Source organism: Vombatus ursinus, unplaced genomic scaffold (assembly GCF_900497805.2).
Source record: "Vombatus ursinus unplaced genomic scaffold, bare-nosed wombat genome assembly UNPS02014772.1, whole genome shotgun sequence".
Lineage (NCBI taxonomy): Eukaryota > Metazoa > Chordata > Mammalia > Diprotodontia > Vombatidae > Vombatus > Vombatus ursinus.
This window is the reverse complement of record NW_020954550.1, coordinates 2,529,056-2,551,544: the sequence shown is the minus strand read 5'-3', so window position 1 is coordinate 2,551,544 and position 22,489 is coordinate 2,529,056. Positions and strand designations below refer to the sequence as shown.

Sequence of the window (22,489 nt, the reverse complement as noted above, 5' to 3'; positions counted from 1 at the left end):
AAGGGAGATGGTATTGGGGATCAGAGGGGAACACAGACATGTGAGGAGCCTCTCCTGATTAGAAATCACTGAGAAATAAAGAGAATGCATTTTAGAATTATAATATAAGTCAATGAGGAAGTTATCATTCAATGTACAAACAATATTCTGGGAATGAATTTAATCCCCCAAACAATATACACCTCTACTTTTTCTGTCCTCTGTTGTTGCATAAATAGAAATGGTAAGGAATTGGAAACCATCTGGTCCAGCCTTAGTAAATAGAATTCAGCTGTGAAAAAAAGGACAGGTGAAAATATAGAGGTACTAGGCTGTGGTTGAGGATTGAATGAATGGATGTATGTGTACATATGTCTGGGAATGAATGACTGCATGGTGTATGTATTTGGGATGCTCCAAGAGCCTTAGTTACATATACACACACATATATACATATTTTATTTTGTTTGCGATTTCATGATTGTAAAGAATTCCAGTTCCTCAACTGTAAGATGGGAATAATAATATCTACTTCACAGGGTTATTATGAGGATCAAATGAGATATTTGCAATGCCCTTAGCACAGTGCCTGACACATAGTAGGAACTTAATGGATGCATATTCTCTTTCCTCCTTCCCCTTCCAGATGAGGAAAGTCTCTTTCCCAATGTAGCTCAACAACTGTTCTGCAACCTGGAGTCTGAGACAGAGTTACCTGGGAGCACTGAGAGGTTAAAACATTTGCCTAGGATCACAAAGCCAGAATGTGTCAGAGGTAGCCCTTGAACCAGATCTTTTTGACTCTGAGGTTGGCTCTCTATGCACTGTGACATGGGACATCCTTTCCTACCTAACATATATGATAAACTTTCACACCATGAGGCATGGGAATAGGAATTTAGTGGGGGTCATATATTTGAGTATATTGTTGTTGTTCAGGCATGTCTAACCCTTCCTGACCCCTTTGGGATTTTTCTTGGCAGAGATACTCGAGTGGTTTGCCATTTCCTTCTCCAGCTCATTTTACAAATGAGGAAACTAAGGCAAATAGGGTTATGTGACTTGCCCAGGGTCACATGGCTAGTATGTGTCTGAGACCAAATTTGAACTCATGAAGATGAGTGGTCCTGGTTCCAAGCCCAGTGCTCAAGCCACTGCACCACTTAGCTACCCTTAATATATAACACACATACACATATACATATACAAATATAAAAGTCATAGACTCCATGCCTGTGCTCCTCTAGAGGTTTCAGCTGATTACTTTCTACATCAGTTCTCTGAAGTACACGTCATACCCAAGTTCATGTGAGAGCTGATTCACACCCAAATACGATGAATGTCTTTCTAGAGAGTGGCTTGCTTACCGACCATATCATGCCCTATGCTTTCTAGATGGAAAAAACTTTCCAACCCCAGCAATTCTCAGAGGCTTGTTTAGATGTGCTTCCAAACCACAGAGGATGTTTCCAAAAATCCCAGAGAAGAGGAAGGTGGCCTCCACCTTGAGAAACAGCCTACCTGTGCAAAATACTCTTCTGAGATCCTTCCAGCCCATTCGATGCACATCTCCAGAGGGCGGCATGGGTTGGCCACATCTGCACACTTGATCATCATGCGTTTGATCAGGATTTGGTTTTCAGGGAAGTTCTTCCCAATGGGGTTGCATTCACAGTCACTGCCTTCACCCTGCAACAGAGGCAATCAGGGCAAGACTGGCTCAAGACGTTCCTTGTAGAAGTAGCTTCTAATAGGGATAACCCAATTAAGCATGATTAAACACTCCTTGGTCATACAGGGGACTGGTAGGAAAAGTGGGCTTTTCTACCAGGTCTATTAGAAAAAGAACTAAAGTCAAATATTTTCCCCCAAGAAATGGAATTTTTTTTTTACTTTTTTCTTCCTGCTATTCTAGCTACTGGCACTGAATAGGTCTTCTGTCTCTTCCACCCATTTGTCGATTTATCCAGTCCCTATCCTCTCTTGATTAGCTTCTCTTCTTCCTAAGCCATGAATCCTCACATTCATTTGCCTATAGATAGTGGATTTCTGTGCATACTTGGCACAATGTCTAAAACCCAGCAGGAGCCTAATAATTCTTTGCTCAATCATAATGAGAGCTAGCATTTATGGAGAACTTTAAAATTTGTGAAGTCTTTTACATATTAATATATATTATCTGATCCTTACAACAACCCTGTGATATAGGTGCTATTATTGTTCCTATTTTATAGATGAGGAAACTAAAGAGGAGAGAGGTCAAGTAATTTGTCCAAAGTCACACAAGGAGGAAGTGTCTGAGGCAGGATTTGAACTCAGGTCCTCCTGCTTCCAAGTTCTAGTACTCTATGTATTATTCCTCGAAGCTACCTAACCATGAGGCATGAGAGTAGGAATTTAGTGGAGGTCATATCATACTGTATGTATGATCTATTCTGTCAATGACTTGTGATTGGGCCATGAGATCCAGGGGCAAGCCAGGGCCAGGAGAGACAAGTGCCTATGAAAACAATTCTTCTCAGATAAGAAAATATACCTCCCTCCATTCTTTGCTGAGATGGGGGGGGGGGTCTATGGGCATGGAATATAATATAATAATTTCATCAGACTTGTTTGATATGTTGGTGAGTTTTGCTGAACTGGATTCTTCCCCTCTCTTTTATTCTGTGGTACAGTGTGACGCTGGGCAAGTTACTTAATCCTGTTTGCCTCAGTTTCATCATCTGTCAAATGAACTAGAGAAGGAAATGGCAAACCACTTTAGTATCTTTGCCAAGAAAACCCCAAATGGAGTCACAGAGAGTCGAACACAACTGACAAACGACTTAACAACACCAAGAATAGCTAGTTAGCTCTCTGGGTGGGGGAGGGATATATTTGGAAACAAAAGTGATGTAAAAATAAAAATAAAACCAATCCTCAGTGATAGGCACCAGTAAGCCCTTAACCACATCTATGTGTCTGTATATCATTAGAAAAGAGAAACTAGGACATTTGCTAGGTAGACCTTTCTAAACTCAACTACAGTTCTGGCCGAGGGAGTCATTAATGACATCTCCAGGGCTCTGTCAGCCTGAGCACTGAATGATTTTGTGAATAGTTGTAGGCTGTGGCTAATTAAATAATAATAGTTGTAGGCTGTGGCTAATTACCAGGCCTTTGAAGGGAAACCTCATTGTGTTCCTTCTTCACCGCTGGGATGAAGTGAGGCCACTACAATTGATAAATCTCCAGCAGGTGCTACAAATATCCCCAGGAAGTGAAAGGGAGAGAGTGGAATTTATCGAATGGGGGGGGTGGGATGCAGGTGACTGGGTCAGAATCGTGCGTTAGGAAGAGTAATCATTTAACAGCTGAGAGGAGAGTGGACTGGAGTGAGCAGAGACCTGAGAGGGGAGTTGAGGGCTCTTTTCCTTTGTTTGCAGAGTCCTAGAGATTATCATGGCGAAAACTCCCTCCATCATCTGAATCAAAATTCCTTTATGACTGACAATCTTAGAGAGGTGCCTACGGCTCAAAACAGGTTGACTTGCCCATCATCTCATGGCTAGCAAGCTCTTCCTGACCTCAAGTATGGCTCTCTGATGACTGCCTATGCTGTGCAGGACAGTACACAGAATGTTAGAGTTATATTCAGAGAACCTGCATTCAAATCCTAGCTCTCCAACTTACTACTTGTGTGACATTAGTTAAGTTACTTAAATTCTCTCGGCCTCCGTTTTCTCATTGATAAAATGACACTTAGATGAGGTAGACCTCTATAATCCTATCACTTTTGTATAGTTAAATTCTGATGTTTCCTGGGGAAACATTGAATGGGTGCAAACAAGAACCAATTTCAGCTGTTTTCAGAAGAAAGCCTGGGTGGGGATACAATTCCAGAAAAGCACTCAATATATTAAACCCTTCTACACTGTAGCACCATACTCAGAGCCCCAGGTTCTGGCACACATGTTATAAGGCTTTATTCATCTGTACTTGCAAATAGTTCTAACACTAATGATTGCATGGGTGATGATGCTTTACTAAGCATAATTGCAGGCCAAATGGGTGTAAGTCTTCAATTTAAAGGGAGATGAAGCCACTGCTACATATAAATTCAGAGAAGAACAGACTGTAATCACCACAGGCTGGTGCAGCCAGTGGATGAGCCCAGGACTCAGTTTTCCACCTTATAAATCTGAACTCTCTAGAAGAGGAAATAGGAAGCGGCTGAAAGGACCTGCCTATGGTGAACCCTTAGTGAGTTCTTCCCATCTCTTCTCCCTAGCCCCTTGTTGTGGGTGAGCGGTCTTTGCTGAGGGAGGAGAGTTGTATTTTGGTTCCCTGTAGTGTAGCCTTGGGGATGGGAAGACTTCCCCTGTATATGACCCTGAACCAGGCTGCCTGGGGATCCAACCTGCACAGCCAGCTCACACATACACTCCTTATCAAGCTGTAAAATGGGAATATTTCTCTGCTGTCTGCTGGTCCCAGCAATATGCCCTGTCACATCCTGGCCTGAGGACGTAGTCCATTTGTTTCTCTGGTTATTGCTCAGAGTTCAAAATGAGCAGAAAGCCTTTTTTTACAGCTTCTGGGCAGAAGTCATGCCTTCCTGGCAGAAGTCAGGCCTTCCTGGCTTCTGTGTAGGAATTTTTCAGAGGGTCTGTTCCCTGACAATGTGAAGATTAATGGGAAACATTGCATCCTATGCTTAGCACTTCATTTTATTGTACCAAGAAATCCTCTGGGGCCTGAATAAGGGGAAGGGAAGGAGCCCAGGTTGTCGAGGGTTGGTTGGCCCATTCAGGATAATAACACAGAAAACAAATGGATATTCTTCTGCATGGTTTTCACTGGAATCTTCATTTACAGTTATTGCATCTAATGTAAATGGGTAAAATAAAAATCTGGGGAACAATAGAAATAATTGGATGCTTTTTAATGCAAAGTAAAGCCCAATCTGAAGACTGCCTTCTGGTGCCCTGGCAAATAGGAGCAAATATGTTTGTTTAATCAAGCAATTACAGAATGCTTTGGTTTTTAAGCACCCACATTATTAATGCTTTGCTTTTAAACACACATGCTCCGGATTCAATTAAGATCTTTGGGCACTGGCTTGTCTGGCTCAGTGTGATGTGAATCAGCTCCAGTGTAGTTCTTTAAAGCACTCCTTAATCTTAACGTCTCCCAACAGAGTCACAAAGGCCAATGATTTTTTTTTTAAATGGAAACAGTGGCTCTCAGGGCCAAGCTAAATTAGGAAGCTATACCTCACTCTTTGCTTCTCTCTTTCAGCCTCCTCATTGCTCTCTACCTGCAGGTCAATCGACCTTTTACAGTCAATCAATTTACCTCAAGGTCTTTCTTCCCGGGATCTCAGAAGAATTCAAGGACATGATATCATGCATTCAGAAAAGGATGGCTCACTACTATCCTTAGCCCCACTCTTCAGATGAAGCCCAAGGCACTAACCACCATGACCAACAGAAGGAGAGAAACTATGTCTAGATCGGCCAGTATTCAGGGGAAAGGCCACGCGCTCCCCTCTCTTACGTGGGAATTGCTTTCCTCAGCGGCCATGGGCTTGTTGATACTGTTCACAAACTTGTTCACGTGCTCAAAGTGCTTTGTCATCTCTGTTGCCAAAACCATGTCAATGATTGCCTGGCGCAGTGTTCGGTAGTGGGTCCTGAAGGAACCAGAAACAGACACATGTTTATACTGCTTACAGAATGTGGCCAGTTTATACACCCCCACCCCTAACTTCCCACTATGCCGATCCCAGGGAAAATGTGGCCCTTTTTTTCAGGCTAAGATTTGAAGGTGAGTCTTACACTTGGAATCCAAATCACAGGGTATGTAAAAAAGATGCTTTGTAAAATTTAAAGTATTATATAGCTCTTGATTATTATATATTATAATCATAAATAATAATCATATACCACATTATTTATGATTGTTACACATATTGATGTTAACAAATGGAGCTAAGGCAAAGTTGGAACAAATAATCATCAACAAATAATTATTCCCCAAGTTAATGGGAAATTTATGAATTGTGAAGACATCTGCCAATTACAGGCAAAATCATCAAGTTATACATTGAGCGAGGGTATGATAATAGCCAAAACTCTGTTCTGCTATTATTAAGGCTGTGGGTGACTACAGACTGGACTACTGGAATGACCAATGGGATGATGAATTATTCTCTTGGGAAGAACACTAGGCTAAGTAGTTTAGAGACATGGATGTTAATCCTCATCCTGCCACTAACTTGTTGTAACTGTGTGAGCCTTAAAACTGACCCAGAATTCAACTTTGTCTTCTGAAAAATGGGGGTGATAATATCATTATTTATTTATCGTTCAGGGTTTTTTTTTTGTAAGGATGAAAACTAAAAAATAATTAAAGTAGTTCAAATTGGATAGCATTTTACAGTTTACAAAGAGCTTGTAAACTCGTATTATATGAAGAGTAGTCCACACAGTCCAGGAGGACCTGGAGATATTTAGTCTAGCCATGATTATTGTCTTTGAGTATTTAAGGAGTTGTTGTGTGGAGGAGTTGAATTTATTCTTGGAGTCAGGGGTCAGAACTAGAACCAGTGGGTGGAAGTGACAAGAAGACAGATTTTAGCTTTATATAAGGGAGAACTTCCTGACAATTTAGAACTATTAAAAAAAATAGAATGTCTTAGGAGGATGGTCAACTACTGCTTGGATGAGCCCTTGGCAGGGATCTTGTGGGGAATCCACGCTCTAGGTTGGACTAGATGGTCCATGTGAACCTTCCGATGAAAATGCAATGATTCTGTGATGCAGAAGAAAGCATTTTGAGAAATAAAAACTTTATAAATACAAAGTAGTCATATGACTGCTGTCAATAATAGCAAACCCTCACTACATTTTCAGATGTGGCCACTATATGCATGTGTTTTTCTTGATTGCACTTATTTGTTATGAAGGAGAACTTTTTTTTTTTGAGGTAGAAGAGCTATAGTAGAGGAGAGGGGGTAGTGATAGTGATTCCAAAAGAAAAAAAGGATGTGAATGAAACATTTAGAAATATTCAGAAGAGAACAGAAGGAAGTTCAGAAAAGGACAAGGGCAAGGAGGATAGTATAGGGGGTATTGCATTTATATATGTATATATTTTTAAACTGCACATAATATTTTTGGTTTTATATACAATTCTCCATCCTTTGTATTTGGAAATGTTAGTGCTTGTCAAGTTCATAAAAATAAAGAAGAAAATTTAAAATAAAAATTCTATAAGAGTAATCATAGGAAACAATATGATAATCACCACCACCACTACCATCAATGATAATATTTTCACACTTTTTTCTGTTCCTTTCTTTTTTTAAATTTTCCCCCAATTACATGTAAAAACAATTTTTAACATTCATTTTTTAAAATTGAATTGCAAATTCTCTCTCTCCCTCCCCTCCTTCCTCATTGAGAAGGCAAGCAATTTGACACAGGTCATATATGTGCAGTAAAACCTATTTCCATATTAGTCATGTTATCTTCACACTCTTTTAAGCTGATCCTTTTCAAAGGAAGAGGAGTGGTTGATTTTGGGTTAAGCTTATTTTGGGTCCATAGCTTATTCAAACTTCAAATGCCCCAAAGCCCAAATGTGACAGACCTGTCAATGTTCTTGAAAATGTTGCATTTGTTGTCCTTGGCCGTGAGCTGGAAAGCCAGGGCAGTGTGGTGACTCTCCAGGACAGCTGTGTCATTGTAGAGCACAGCTAGCTCACTGCCTGCATTGCACAGGAAAGAGTTGGTCCGTCCAGGGTGATCCACGTCGTGGACAGTGGCTGCTATCAATGCAGCCACTTCATCCAGGTGATCCAGGCTTCCCTGGGGGTAAGAAACAGGGGATGACTCACCAAAGAACAAAGCCCACTCCCCGGGGGAAGAGGGCAGTTAGACATGTTGGTGATAATTTTTACCTTTTACCTCTGTGGAATCTCTACCTTTTACCTTTAACAGAGATATTCATAGGACTGTGAATTGGAAGGAACCTTAGAAGGTCATCTAAATGCAATCCCTTGTCTTTACCAATGAGAAAACAGGTCCAGCAGGGTTAAATAACTTGCCTGAGATCACACAGCTAGCAAATGCCAGAGGTGGGTAGATTTGAACCTGGGTTTTCCTATCCTGCTTTACTCACTAAATCATACTACTTCCCCAATCTACTATGTAAATTCAGGTCCAGTTAAGCATTACCTAAATGCAGATAATCCATCATGTGGATTATTTGAAGGAAAATTTTTGATTCCTGGATTACCCATAACTATCTTCTTCTAGAGATCAGGCCCTTTGTGTTTGCTGAATGAATGCAAAAGCAAATCCCACGGGGGTACCTTGCATGCACCTAGCATCCACTCCCACTACCTATCCACTATATATTCAGGAAACATAAAACATAATTGGGAAAGCGATCTCCTACAAGATAGCCATTTACGTTGCCCAGTTTCTTCCAAAAGTCAAACTCCTTTTTTTTTTTTTAATCATGGCTTGCTCTGAATGATCTCTATTCCTGCTCCTTCCCCTAGCAAGCAAGACGGAGAGTTCACTGTACGTGGATTTCCCTCTCTTACTGAGGGATACCCACCGTCCATGCAGCCTGCTTCCCAAATATGGCTCAGTCAGACAACGACAACAAAACACCACCACAGAAATCGTGACATTCCTTTAGCAGGGTGGTCTCATGACCCTGGCCAAAGCCAGGACAATAAGACTTTCCACACCGGCCGTGAGGTCTGGTCCGATTTCCTTGTTTCAGAAACTAAGTTAAAAGAACCAGAGGAAGATCTCCATCAAGTGGGGAGGAATCTCTACAGAGGCTTTAAAGGAATAGCATTAGAAGGAAGGGCACTGTCATTCTTTCAGTAACAATTTTGCACTTAAGAGTTTTGCAACCTTAGATTCATCCGCAACTCCCCACTATCTTTTCCTTCCCCCATATCCAACCAGTTGCTAAATCTTGTTGATTCTACCTCTTTTTTTTTTTTTTGGCAAGGCAATTGGGATTAAGTGACTTGCCCAAGGTCACACAGCTAGTGAATATCATTTGTCTGAGGCCAGATTTGACTCAGGTCCTCCTGACTCCAGGGCCGATGCTCTATCCACTGTGCCATCTAGCTGCCCCTGATTGTACCTCTTCATCTCTTATATCCTCCCCATTTCTGCTTTCCCTTCTCTAATCCATTATCCAAAGAGCTGCCAAAGGGATATTCCTAAAGCACAGGATGAACCATGTCACTCCCCGGCTCAATAAACTTCAGTGGCTCCTTATTCTCTCTCTCTCTCTCAGGAAGTGGGGTTAAGTGACTTGCCCAGGGTCACACAGCTACTAAGGGTCAGAGGCTGGATTTGAACTCAGGTCCTCCTGACTCCAGAGCTGGTGTTCTATCCACAATACCACCATATAGCTTTTTCTATCTTTCTTTTTTTCCCCTTATTATCTCTTCACAACTTTTTTTCCAACTTACTTTCCAGGTTTATTACACATTACCCCCCCTTCATATATACTATGGTCCAGCCATACTGGCCTTCCCATTGCTCTTCACATAAAACATTGTATCTTCTGTCTTTGTGGCTTTGCAGGTCCAAGGTGCTTCCCATGCCTGAAATCACTCCTTCCTCATTTCCACGTCTTAGAATCCAGTTAGTTTCCTTAAAAGTTCCGCTCAAATGCTCCCTATTAGATGAGGCATTTCCTGACTCCCCCAGGTGCTACTGCCTCTCCTTTCCCTCACCCCATTCCCCATACATCCTTACCTCTTTTTTTTACTTTGTAAATACAATTAAGTCTTGATTAGTGCAAATAATGAAGCCTCTGCAATGATCATATGTATTTGAATTCAAAGTTGTAATTACATAAAATATGGTAATTGATTATAGTACAATGGAGATACAGAGTACAAATTTGAATGATGCACTGGCATATGGTTTTGGTATATAGTTTTGTTTACATCTGCTGTCTATCCTGCCAGAGTGTAAGCCCTTCAAAGATAGGGACTATTTCATTTTTCTTTTTGTACCCCCAACATCTAGTACAGCACCAGGTACATCATAGGTACTTAATAAAAGATTGATGGATGTGTGATTTATTGACACGGACAAGAATCACACATCTTGAGAAGAAATGGAAGGACTGTGACCTGTATTAGTGGAAGAATTGCTTACACTAATAAGATCAGAGACCCACTGAAATATCAAAATAAGTGGTATTTATTTCCAACCCTGGCAATGTAGAAGTGATTAGCAGTGCTAGACAGAAATACCAGCGTGAGAGATCAATACCTTCTACACTTGGAATCCTAGAATCCTAGAATCCTAGAATTTCAAGGTTGGATTAGAACGCAGAGGTCATCTGGTCCAACTCATACCTCAGTAGGAATTCCCCCTACAGTTTCTCTGACCACATACTCATCCAGTTTCCACTTGATGTCATTTACTCCCCCTCCTACAGAGGATTTTGCTTGGACCAAGGATGGATCTACCTGGCCCACTTCACACCTGGTTTAGCAGATGCCCAAGTCAGACATTTGGAAAACCACTGGCAGAGCTGAGGACAAAGCTTCATCAAGTCTAATTCTTCCAGGGCTAGGCTGACCCCAGCCTGCTAATGAAACCACCATGCCCAAATGAGGCACCAGGGGGAGCTCCCGCGATGCGCTCACTCTTCTTGGCATTTAGGACCAATCTGCTTAGAACTTCGGAACAAAACAGACTCGAGTAACTGAGGTGGGAAGCCAGAGTAAAGTGACAGGATCCAATGTTTTTCTTTACTAGACACCAACCAGAAACACGATGAAGACAGAACTTTGGTAAAGTTAAAACACTATGCTGGCTGCTCCAGAAATAATAATGCCCAGCTGGTCTGCAGCATACATTCTGAGACATTTTTTCATAGGCAGTGGGTGGGAGGTAGGGCACAGAAGGCAGGCTTATTTCACTAGCATCCTTAGTGTATGGAAAGCCTCTCTCGGAGCTCTAGGGAGGAAGTGACAGAGAGAGAAAACCCTTAAACCTCTAAGTGGATTCATTCTATCCTTGCCCCTTTGATGTGGAAAGCATCAAGGAAGGGGCAGAGCTGTGCCAAGGGCAGTCATACATGCCCTGCTCCTTGTCTGCTTTAAAAGTAGGAAATGAGTTTTGACCACATTGAGAGAAAGCTGGCAAGTCTTAGCCTTAAAAGTAGATTTTTCAGATAACCAATCACTTGTTTATGTAAATAGCTATTTTTATCACTTTAGCAGTAAAACAAAAACAAACAAAAAAAACCCCTAACCCCCCCCAACTGAACATAGTTATTTTTATATCTGCATAAGCTGCTGTGTTCCTTTGTTTGTTCTGCAAGGGGGTGACAGAAGTTAACAAGGGGGAAATGGCTCATAAATTCTGGTTGGTTGATAAGTTATGGTAAGGAATGCATATGCCAAATTTCTTAAGGAGCAGGTACTATTGAATTTTTTTTTGACCCTTTTATCCCTAGCACCTAGCATGGTACCTGGCACATAGGAGGCACTTAATAAATGCTTGCTGATTGTGTCACAATTGAATGACTGATAATGGAAATATTATATGAATTTCATTCTCAAGCCAGGAGGAAGGGAGGGTTAAATGGGGCCAAGCTTCCAGGCAGGACTCAGGAATGAACTTCCTGAATGTGCCTCTGTCAAATGTGGAAGGAGGCCAGTGGAATAATTTCTCATGGCTTCTGAGGCAGATCAGGAGAAGGCAAAGGGTTAGAGCAATATGGAATAAGGGCCTTGGCTGGGATTTAAGAAACCTGGCTGCATGACCTTGAGTAAGTCTTTTAATTTTTCTAGGCCTCCATTTCCTCATCTATAAAATGAGAGGGTTACAAATATGATCTCTAATCAATCAAAAAGATTTGTTAAGCACCTACTATGTGCCAGGCACTGTGCTAAGTGCTGGGGACACAAAGAGGCAAAAGACAGTCCCTGCCCTCAATGGATCGTCCAGCTCTACATCCTAACGTGCCATGGTCACAGCTTGTCAGAGACTTTGAAAGCCTTTGAAAGTATAAGTATAGTTCACTTTAGGCCACAGATGTGTTACTATAAAACTATTTGTAAACTAGATTTTTGGAAATTGCATACACCTTTGAATGCATGAATAACTTAAAAGATTATTTCTTGTTGAATCTTTTCATAAAATAAGTAACTATCTCTCCCTCTCTCTTCTTTCTCATGCTCATTTATCTCGTTTGTAAATCTGGATTTTCATTGCTTGGCTTTGCTTAGACTAAGGCACATCGAAGTTATTTCTCAAAGGCTGGGAATAGCTAATTCTATACCTATCCTCACTGGATCAGGACTAATTACTTGCATTCCGTTTTCATCTAGCAACACGTAACCTGCTTAATCCCTCTCTCTCTGTCTCTATACTCTCAAAACTTTAGCTCATGAGCCCCTATCAGTACGTTTATCTTCTCTCTGGTTAGCCAGAAAAAAAATTAGCTCAAGTCAAAAACATTTGTTGAAATAGTGTAATAAGAAGCAACTAGCAACAAAATATCTCTCCCATAAACCTGAAGCACACTCTTCTACAAAGACATATGTGATTGTGAGAAGAGTGAATGCACAGAGAGTTCACAAGTGGAGAGGCACACCCAGAGGGAACATATGTGGCCAAGGTAAATTTTACCTCCAGTACCTCCAGGAAGGAAGGAAAGAAACAAGCATTTATTAAGTACCTACATCTCATTTGATCCTCACAATAATACTGGAAAGTTGTTGTTGCCATTATTGTCCCTGTAGCTGAGGCAGGCAGCAATTTAAGTGTCTTGCCCAGAGTAACATTGCTTGTAAGTGTCTAAAGCCATATTTGAACTCGGGTCTTCCTGACGCCAGAGCCAGCACCCCGTCCTCTGGGCCACCTTGATGCCTCTCCCGTCTGTTGTTATAAAGTCTTCATGATTCTTTTGGCAGAAGACTGAGAGGCTCTTCTGGGCCAACTCCTGGGCAGGGCACAGAGCTCCAGTGCTTGGCTGTGATCTCTGGCTTCAAGCTCAGTTGAAATCCTGGCCAAAGGTGCTGTTATATTTTTTAAAAGAACCAGAAACCGTATCTTATGACCAACAGATGCTTGGCTACAACCTCTACTATCTGAAATCTTAGCCTAGGGTACTACTGTACTCTTGATAAGAAGTAGAACCCATACCCTAGGACCAGCAGGAGTCTCAGCCGAATCGTCCCATTTCCTGAGCAAGATTCCAGCTGTAAGCAGCAGTCTTGACTGCTCTGTGCTCTGTCATCTCTGTGGCTGGACACTCTGCTCTATTGCACGCTGCTTCATGTGTCTGCTACAAGGAGGAGGAGAGGGAAATCCTTCTCTTCCCACCTTGCTGAACTTTACCAATGCTCTCTGCCACTCCACTGGACACCACCATGTCCTGCTGGAAGATACCACTGCAGATCAATACCTTCCCCTTCTCCCTGCCCCCCCCTCCCACCCCCGGAGGTACAAAGGAAAAGGTAAAGAGTGAACTCAGGAACTGAAATTTTTCTCCATAGCTAATTCTCTTCTCAACTATATGATTATGAAGTCAGGCTGGTTCTGCTTTTAAACTCTCAGTCATTTACCCAAGGAATCCTAAACTACCTCCCTGATTCTTTTATATGCAAATGAGTCACTCATAGTCTGAGGGGAGAGGCCACCTTTGTTTCTGTTACCTGAGCCTTACATTCTGTTGTTTCATCTAGTGGATTAAGAGCACTCAAATCATCCAGAGTGCCCAGATCAATTTGCCTAATTACATACACACACACACACACACACACACACACACATATATATATATGCACACACACACACACACACACACACATACACACATACATAGACACATCGATCTATCTAGAAGTCTATGCTTATATTGATATATACATATATATATACATATGTGTGTATATATCTACACACATGCTATTGCTGTTGTTGTTCATACTTCATTCTTGAAGAGGACCATGACATCAGAGAGGTGATACCATGACTTGCACATGAATTGGATTTAAGTGAGGGAGGGCTGTGCAAAGCCACCAGCCTCATTCTCTCCTTTGGAGCCATCTGGATCCAGTGGCAAGATAAAGATCAGAACAACTGGAGATGCTCCCCCATACACGCACATATACGTATACACATATATGCACACACACATTCAACACGTATGGATGTGCCTTTTCACGTGCCTAGAATGCACTTCCTCTTTACCTCCACCTTACAGACTCCCTCAATTCCTTTATCATATAGCTCACACACCATCTTCTGCACGAAGTCTTTCCTTTTTTTAAAATTTTTTTTATTTTATTATTTTTTTTTGCATGAAGCCTTTCCTGATTCTGTCAACTGCTAGTACATCCCCATTTAACTTCTCTGTATATATTTGGATTTATTCACTTTCTAGTTCTGATGTACAGATATAGATGTAGATATAGACTTGCCCCCCCTTTCAAGTAGGCATTGTTTCTTCTTTTGGTACTTGTATCCCCAGTACCTGGTATCATAGGAGCTTGATAAAAATTGGTTGACTGATTCATTGATTAATTGGTACTCTGTACTAGGCACTAAGGGCATCTAAGTGGCACAGTGGATAGAGAGCCAGGCCTGGAGTCAGGAAGACCTGAGTTCAAATCCAGCCTGAGATACTAGCTGTGCAAGCTTGGGCAAGTCTCTCAACCCTGTTTGCCTCAGTTTCCTCATCTGTAAAATGAAATGGAGAAGGAAATGGCAAACCACTCCAGTATCTTTGCCAAGAAAATCCAAAATGGGGTCCTGAAGAGTCAGTCTCAATTGAAACAACAACATCTGGGCACTAAGGATATAAAGACAAAAAGGAAAAACTGCCTCTGCCTTCACCGGTTCTACTGAGGCAGTGAGTGGTACAGTGGATACAGTATTGGACCTGGAGTGAGGAAGACTTGAGTTCAAATGCGGCTTCGGTTACTAGCCATGTGAACCTGGGCATGTCTCTGAACCTCTCCCAGCCTCAGTTTCCTCAAATATAAAATGGTGATCACAATATCACTTTGCCTGCTTCCCAGGGTTTTGAGGAGGATAAAATGAGACACTTTGCAAACCTTAAAGCCTTATATAGATGCTAGCCATTAACTATCACTGAGAGCCATTGAATATAAATAGATAAGTAAATACAAGATAATAGGATAGAAAAGAGAGCACTTAAAAACCCAGGGGATCAAGAAAAACTGCCCAGGGGACAAGGCACCCGAGCTGAGCCTTGAAAAAGCTAAGGATTCTAAGAAGCCGAGGTGAAGAGGTACAAGTACATAGGAGGGTTTTATGTGTTTATAATTTATGAATAATTATATATATATTTATATATTTATAGAATCTATAAAATTGAATCTATACAAATATAGTAAAACACTGAGTTACTTGCTACTACATGGCTTTGAATACTGTTGTTGTTGTTGAATCATTTAAGTCATGTCTAACCCCATTTGGGGTTTTCTTGGCAGAGATACTGGAGTGGTTTGCTATTCCCTTCTCCAGATCATTTTACAGATAAGAAAACTGAGGCAACCAGGGTTAAGTGATGTGCTCAGGTCACCCAGCTAGTAAATGTCTGAGGCTGGATTTGAACTCATGAAGATGAGTTCCTGATTTCAAGACCAGTGCTCTATCCACTGTGCCGCCTAGCTGCCCTTTGGGTCAAATACCTCCAGAAGAAAGTAAGCTCCTTGAGGGTAGTTTGTCTCATTTTCTCTTTATGCCTGTCACTTAGCACAGAGCCTGGTATGAAGTAGTTTCTTAACAAATATTTGTTAATTAAATTGAATTGAAATTATGTCTCCTGAAACTGCACACATACAATAATAACTTGGCACAGCATTAGTAGTCTGATCCTCCAACACCAACGCTATAAATGTATCTGATGAATATTGGTTGTGTACACATGCATCAGCCACAGAGGCAGAGGTTGTTTGAAATGTATAGATTAATTTACTCACGTGTGAAAGGCAGAAAGAAATCGCATCACCAAAACCAACTGAGTTTCTAAAAAAATCAGTCAAACCCTGTATTGAGCACTATTTAGACACAGTCACTATCTACTATGGGGGAACAAAGGAGGAAGAGAAAGAATGAAAGGAAAAGTGATGAGAGAAAAGTGTATATGAGAAGGACAGGCCAACAGAAGAGGGTAACCTGTGTTCATAACAGTTTGTAAGACCCTCAGTGTTACAGGTTTGCAAAAATTTGTGGAAGGTGGTAAAAATGAGGGCAGGATAGTGGTTTTTTTTGTGGGGGATGACTCTAACTACAAGTCTGACGTACTTTATAATATAATAAAATATAAAATAATATACCATAACATACTATACTAGAATATATAATAATATAACATACCATATCATAATATAATATAACAATATAAAATAGATAATATGTACATAGATGGTTAATTTTAATACAATTTTAACTCATACTAGCTGTTTGACCCTTGGCAAGTTATTTAACTTCTCTTTGCCTCAGTTTCCTAATTGTAAAATGGGGATAATAACAACGCCTACCTCACAGAGTTTTTGTGAGGATCAAATCAAATAATATTTTTGTTTTATTTTTATTTTTAGTATATGTATTTTATTTTTAAAATTTTATTCATTTTATTTTTAATTTATGGGATAAAACAAGCATTTCCATAATATAGTATAATACAAAGATGATTGTACATGAAATATCAAATCTGTTATAAACAACTTGCTATTCTTTTTAAATATATAACAATACAGTTATCATGTAAGTTTCTTTTTTTCTTTTTTTTCCCTGGTTCCCCCAGAGATGGCTACCATTAGATACAAATGTGTGTGTGTGTATGTGTGTGTGTGTGTGTGTGTGTAAAATCATTCTACACATATCTCTATTTATCACTACTTTATCTGGATGTAGATAGCATCTTCCTTCATATGTCCTTTGTTGTGAATTTGGGCATTTATAATAGTCAAGATGACTTATTCACTCAGAGTTGTTCTTAAAACAATATTGCTGTTACTGATACAATGTTTTCTTGGTTCTGCTCATTTTGCTCTTCATTATTTTTAAAAAGCACTTAAGTATAGTGCCAGGCACACAATAGGGACTAAATAAATGCTTATTCCCTTCCCCCAACTTCTATAAGCACAAGTAGCTAATTTAGTAAACTGTTGGCAAAATGAAACATAGTTAAATCCCTGCTGATAGTAAAATAGTCTCTCTCAGAAGTTAAGACAGAGTATGTATACATATATACATACATATATATGTATATGTATGCATATATACATATACATATATATGTCCAGGAATAACCATGGAGGTCATCCTATGACAGTTTTACCTTCACTCTCTCTTTTCCAAGGAAGAATGCTGTTGCATGTAGGACATCTGCGGCATGGGTGGAATTGTGGTATGAGTTTGATGAGTGGTAGTTGGCTTCGATCACCTGCAGCCAGGCCCGAAGAGTGGCTTCTGAACAGTTCAAAAACTCACAGACCCCAAAGCGGGCAAAGACTTTTAACCCCAGGTAAACCAACGGTCTGGAGAAGTTAGATTAAAAAAAAAATCTGCTCATTTCATTCCTTTGCCAAGCTCTTATTCTCTTCCACTGATAAGGAAAGGACAATGACATTTTTCTGTTTCCCCAACAGCCCACTCCCACCCCAACCCACTGCCAATTTCGTATGTCCAGGGGGTAAAAATAAATCTTTGGAAAATAAAAAGAACAGTGCCTCCTTAAATCTAGTACTGATTCCTGAACAGATGTGTTATGGCAGTCAACCCAAAACATTAGTAGGTTATCTCCAGTTCATCAGAAGCTTTAATAACTGTGACAAATGGCAAGTCTTTGGATTTCTCTCCTTGTTCTCTCCCTGATCTGTACATCAAAAGTGCTTGCAAACAAAGACAATGATAGATCTGAGATCGCATACAATTTAGAGTTACTAGATTCCAAAATTATTTTTCAGCGGCTTTAACAAAATGCCCATGAGACCCAGCCCGACACCTTTGGGGAGGAATATTCCTTTCACAGGATCCTTGGGCTAGAAAGTGATCTTGAGAGGCATTTCACCCTTCTCTTGGCTTTCAGGTGTGACCACGTGTAAGCCATCCCACTCAAATCAAAAGCTATTTTCTTGCTCCTTGAGCCCATAAATTCAGTTAATTCATCTGTTGCTTTAACAAATTTGGAACTTAGCTCAGTCCTGATATTTATACCTGCCTGGTGCATTTCTGGTACACCGGCAGTAATAAATTATCCTAGGAGATCTTGGAATGAAATTTAGTTGCATTACTTCATTCTTGAGTTCCAATCAACCTTATCCCATGCTGGGTCCCCTAGGGTTATTTCTCCACAAAGGGTCATGCCCAATGACAAAGTATATATGCTCATTTTATGCCTCCTCTCAATCTCTGCTGAAAAGGCAAAGGCACTGAAGCCTGACTTTACCTCTTGAACTCCCAAATTTAAAACTAGGGGAACCTGCACCTCCAGCCCCTGCCCCTACATGTGCCCAAAGGAGCCCAGTACCTTTTATGTGTGACGGCTTCTAATTCAAAGATGTTGAAGTCCCAGCTTTCTTCATTATCAAGTAATTGTGCAATACAAGGTGGAACATCATTGATTGTGATTGGCAGTGAAAGATGACTGTGACTGTGGTGCATGTCTGCAGAAATAATTTAACTGAATTTAGCAAACACATATTTAACATCTACTACCCATCAGGGTGAACACTGAGCTGGGTGCTGGAAATACAAAGACAAAAATACAACAGTCCTTGGCCTTGAGGAGCTTCTATCTGACTTGGGGGGAGAGGTGAATGGAAGGATGGGAGGGAAGACAACATATACACAGGTGAGTAGATGCAAGATATATACAAAGTAATTTTGGGAAGTGGAGGGAAGACTGAGTATCAAAGGCTATCAACAGAGACCTCATGGAGGAAGTAGTACATCAGCTAAGCCTTGGAAGGAGCTAAGGTGTTTCCAGCTATGTGTTGTTCTGTCATTTCAGTCACGTCTGACTCTTTGTGACCCCATTCGGGGTTTTCTTGGCAAAGACACTGGAGTGGTTTGCCATTTCCTTCTCTAGCTCATTTTACAGATGAGGAAACTGAGGCAAACAAGATTAAGTGACTTGCCCAGGGTCACACAGTTAGTAAGTGTCTGAGGCCAGATTTGAATTCAGGTTCCCTAACTCTATCTCCTGCACCACCTAGCTGCCCAGGTCTCCAGGTATGGTCGATAGCAAAGGCAAAAAAGGAGATAGAATGACATGTATGGGAAAAAGCAAGTAGGTCGCTTTGGCTGGAAGTATAGTGTATAATGAAGGGTAGCAATGTGAAATTAGTCTAGAAAGATAGTTGGAGCCAGATTGTGAAAGACGTGAAATGCCAAAGAGGTTTTGGATCTTATTCCAGAGAAAACTTCCATTGAAGTTTTTCCGAGCGGGAGAATGACACAGTCATACTGATGCTTTAGGAAAATCACTTGGGCATCTGTGGAAGATGTACTAGAAAGGGGAGAGACCAGAGCCAGTAAGACCTCGTAAAAGATTTCTGCCACAGTCTAGGTGAAAGGTGATGAGAACCTGAATGAGAATCATGGCCTTAAGAGTGGAGATAGATGGGGGAGGACGGAAAGGGAATGTTCATTATGGACTTAGAACCTGATAGAGGGTCACAGAGTATTTAATCACTTTTATTATCTCCAATTAAAAAAAAAGCCTCAGGATGCCCAAAATAGGAAATTTTAATTTCAGGAACTCCTTTTCCATATTATTAAGCTGTGATATTTAAAGCATCTAGGTCAGCCTAGCTGACTTATTAAATCCATATAACAAATAGAAATTTGTCCTTTCTTGGATTTGTAATTTTGACATTTTTCAGATCAATGATTTTAATTAGAAGGCCCAGTTATGAACCAAGGACAGAGAGATGGTTCTAACACATGCTCAACTGGGATGAAGTAAAAAGTCATTCTAATTTATTCATCTTAAAAAGTAGAACCCTGACTAAATGACCTATAGTAAACTATAAACTGAACAAAACCTCTTCTTTTCTAATCAGGTGAGAGGTGGAAATCCTAGACTTTTTTATACAAGCTGAAATGTTACTAGGACTCATGAAAAAATGCAAAAGCACCTGAAAAATATCTGCAGAATTTTGAAAATTATTGATGGCACATCTATGTTTCATGACTTAACAATTGGAAAAGGATCAGTTCATCCTTCTCTATTAGATAAATCAATACAAATAATAAGTCCTACATGGTAGGTTGGCACATGACCTGAAGGAAGTTGGAAATATCAAGTGAAATGAGGCACAAGTTAGATGAAACTTACTCTTAGAAAACACGTACTCATTCCCTGACAACCTTCTTAAGCCATCCTGAAATAAAGAAAGATGCTGTAAGTAGTAGGAATTTACTGACCAAGTATTCTTGTTAACAGACTGCTTTTCTTCTAGGCTATCTCTCCTCCCTCAACACTCCAACCTAGAGCACTTGGTGCCTTCCAAGGAATAAAGCACTTCCAAACAAAGGGGTCAGGACTGGATCAGAACAATAGCCAGAGGATGGTCAGAGGCAACAGCCCTTAGCCTATTAACTTGAGGAACTGAACTAAAAATAAATAAAATCAAGATAACTATGCAATCAAAATAGCACCTTAATTTTATCATTGAAAACACTTTCTCTACTGATGCAGAATGAAAGTCGTCCATACCATCTCATTATCTTCAACTTTTGTTCATATTTCTCCATAAATCCTCCAAAGTTCCTCTATCCAAAACAGTGGAGGCCTCTTACTTTTATTCTCCATATTATGGCAATTTCCAGGATACTCCTTGAGCTGCCCCCTGTTGCTTTTTCTCAGATTCTCACTACAATGCTTTGTAAATCTTAAATCACAACTTAAATGTGATTCTTATTCTTTATTAAGTTTCTTTCTCTTTTTTATTTTAGGCAATCAGGGTTAAATGACTTGCCCAGGGTCACATAGCTGATAAGTGTCTAAAGCCAGATTTGAACTCAGGTCCTCGTGCCTCCAGGGTCAGTGCTCTATCCACTGTGTCACCTAGCTGCTCCACTTATTTTCTTATTACATAACCAACCCACATCATTAACCAGTCACATATGCCCTCAATAATATCATTGCCTTCTCCTTGTACACAAGTCATTATTGCTACCATGCTACTATATAAAAATAATAATAAAATAATGGTAGCAATAATAATAACCACATATTACAAATATCACTCGTATATAATGGGTCAGTTGTTTTTCCAACGAGATATTTCACATTGTCTTCTATTTTTTCATTCTTTTTGTTTTGTTTTAGAATTCCTTGATTTCTCATAAAGTCACTAGCTTCCATTTGCTCCATTCTAATTTTTAAGGAAGTATTTTCTTCAGTAATCTTTTGGACTTCCTTTTCCATTTGTCCAATTCTGCTTTTTAGGGAATTCTTCTTTTCATTGGCTTTTTGGACCTCTTTTGCCATTTGGGTTAGACTATTTTTTAAGGTGTTATTTTCTTCAGTATTTTTTTGGGCCTCCTTTAGCAAGCTGTTAACTTGCTTTTCATGATTTTCTTGCATCACTCTCATTTCTCTTCCCAGTTTTTCCTCTACTTCTCTTACTTGCTTCTCAAAATCCCTTTTGAGCTCTTCCAAGGCCTGGGACTGACTCATATTTTTCTTGGAGGCTTTGAATGTAGGAGCTTTGATTTTGTTATCTTCTTCTGGTTGAATGTTTTGATCTTCTTTGTCACCAAAGTAAGATTCCAAGGTCTGAGTCTTTTTGCACTGTTTGCTCATGATCCCAGCCAATTACTTGAGTTATAAACTCTTTGTTAAGGTAGGGGTCTGCTTCCAGTGTGGAGGATGTACTGTCCCAAACTTCAGGGGTTTTGTGCAGCTATTTTCAGAGATACTTCTAGGGACCTGTAAATTTTCAGTTCTTCCAAGGTACTATGTTCAAGGGCGAGGTGTTTACTCCTTTCCTGGCCTGTGCTCTGGTCTATGAGTGACCACAAGCACTCTTTTCTGTCTTGGAACTATGAGGAGAATTACCTCTCCACAGCCACTACAAGCTCCACCATGCTAGCACTCCTCCTTGCCCCAGGACCACCACCCAGAACTGTGACCCAGATCTAAGCATGGGCAAAGCAAGAGATTCCTGCCTGAGCCCTGGCAAAGAGATCCCTGCAATCCCCCTCTGATCAGCCACTTGATTCCCCCTCAGTCTGTGGGCTGAGAGCTCTGGAAGCAGCCACCAACCCAGGGCCGCACTCGGGGACTGGGACCGGGACCGAGCTTCTCTCTCATCGCAGACACACACTTTTCCTACTGACTTACTAAGTTGTCTTTGGTGTTCATGGGTTGAGAAGTCTGGAAACCGCCAGAGCTGCCCATGATTCAGTCCCCTGAGGCCTGCTCCAGGGTCACTGCAGCCTGCGCACCCACACCAAACTCTGCTCCTCTCCTA

The 22,489-nt window shown here is 40.6% G+C and overlaps 1 protein-coding gene across 1 annotated transcript in view; it reads right to left on the bottom strand.

Annotated features, from left to right (window-relative positions):
* PDE8B (phosphodiesterase 8B) overlaps positions 1-22,489 on the bottom strand; it is a 255,279-nt gene that overhangs the window by 15,743 nt on the left and 217,047 nt on the right. The window contains exons 15-20 of the mRNA XM_027863365.1: positions 20,347-20,392; positions 18,535-18,670; positions 17,344-17,542; positions 7,615-7,832; positions 5,518-5,653; positions 1,501-1,668 (exon numbers count right to left, since the gene is read on the bottom strand). Of these exons, the coding sequence (XP_027719166.1) occupies positions 1,501-1,668; positions 5,518-5,653; positions 7,615-7,832; positions 17,344-17,542; positions 18,535-18,670; positions 20,347-20,392 (903 nt within the window). The remainder of the gene's footprint in view (positions 1-1,500; positions 1,669-5,517; positions 5,654-7,614; positions 7,833-17,343; positions 17,543-18,534; positions 18,671-20,346; positions 20,393-22,489) is intronic.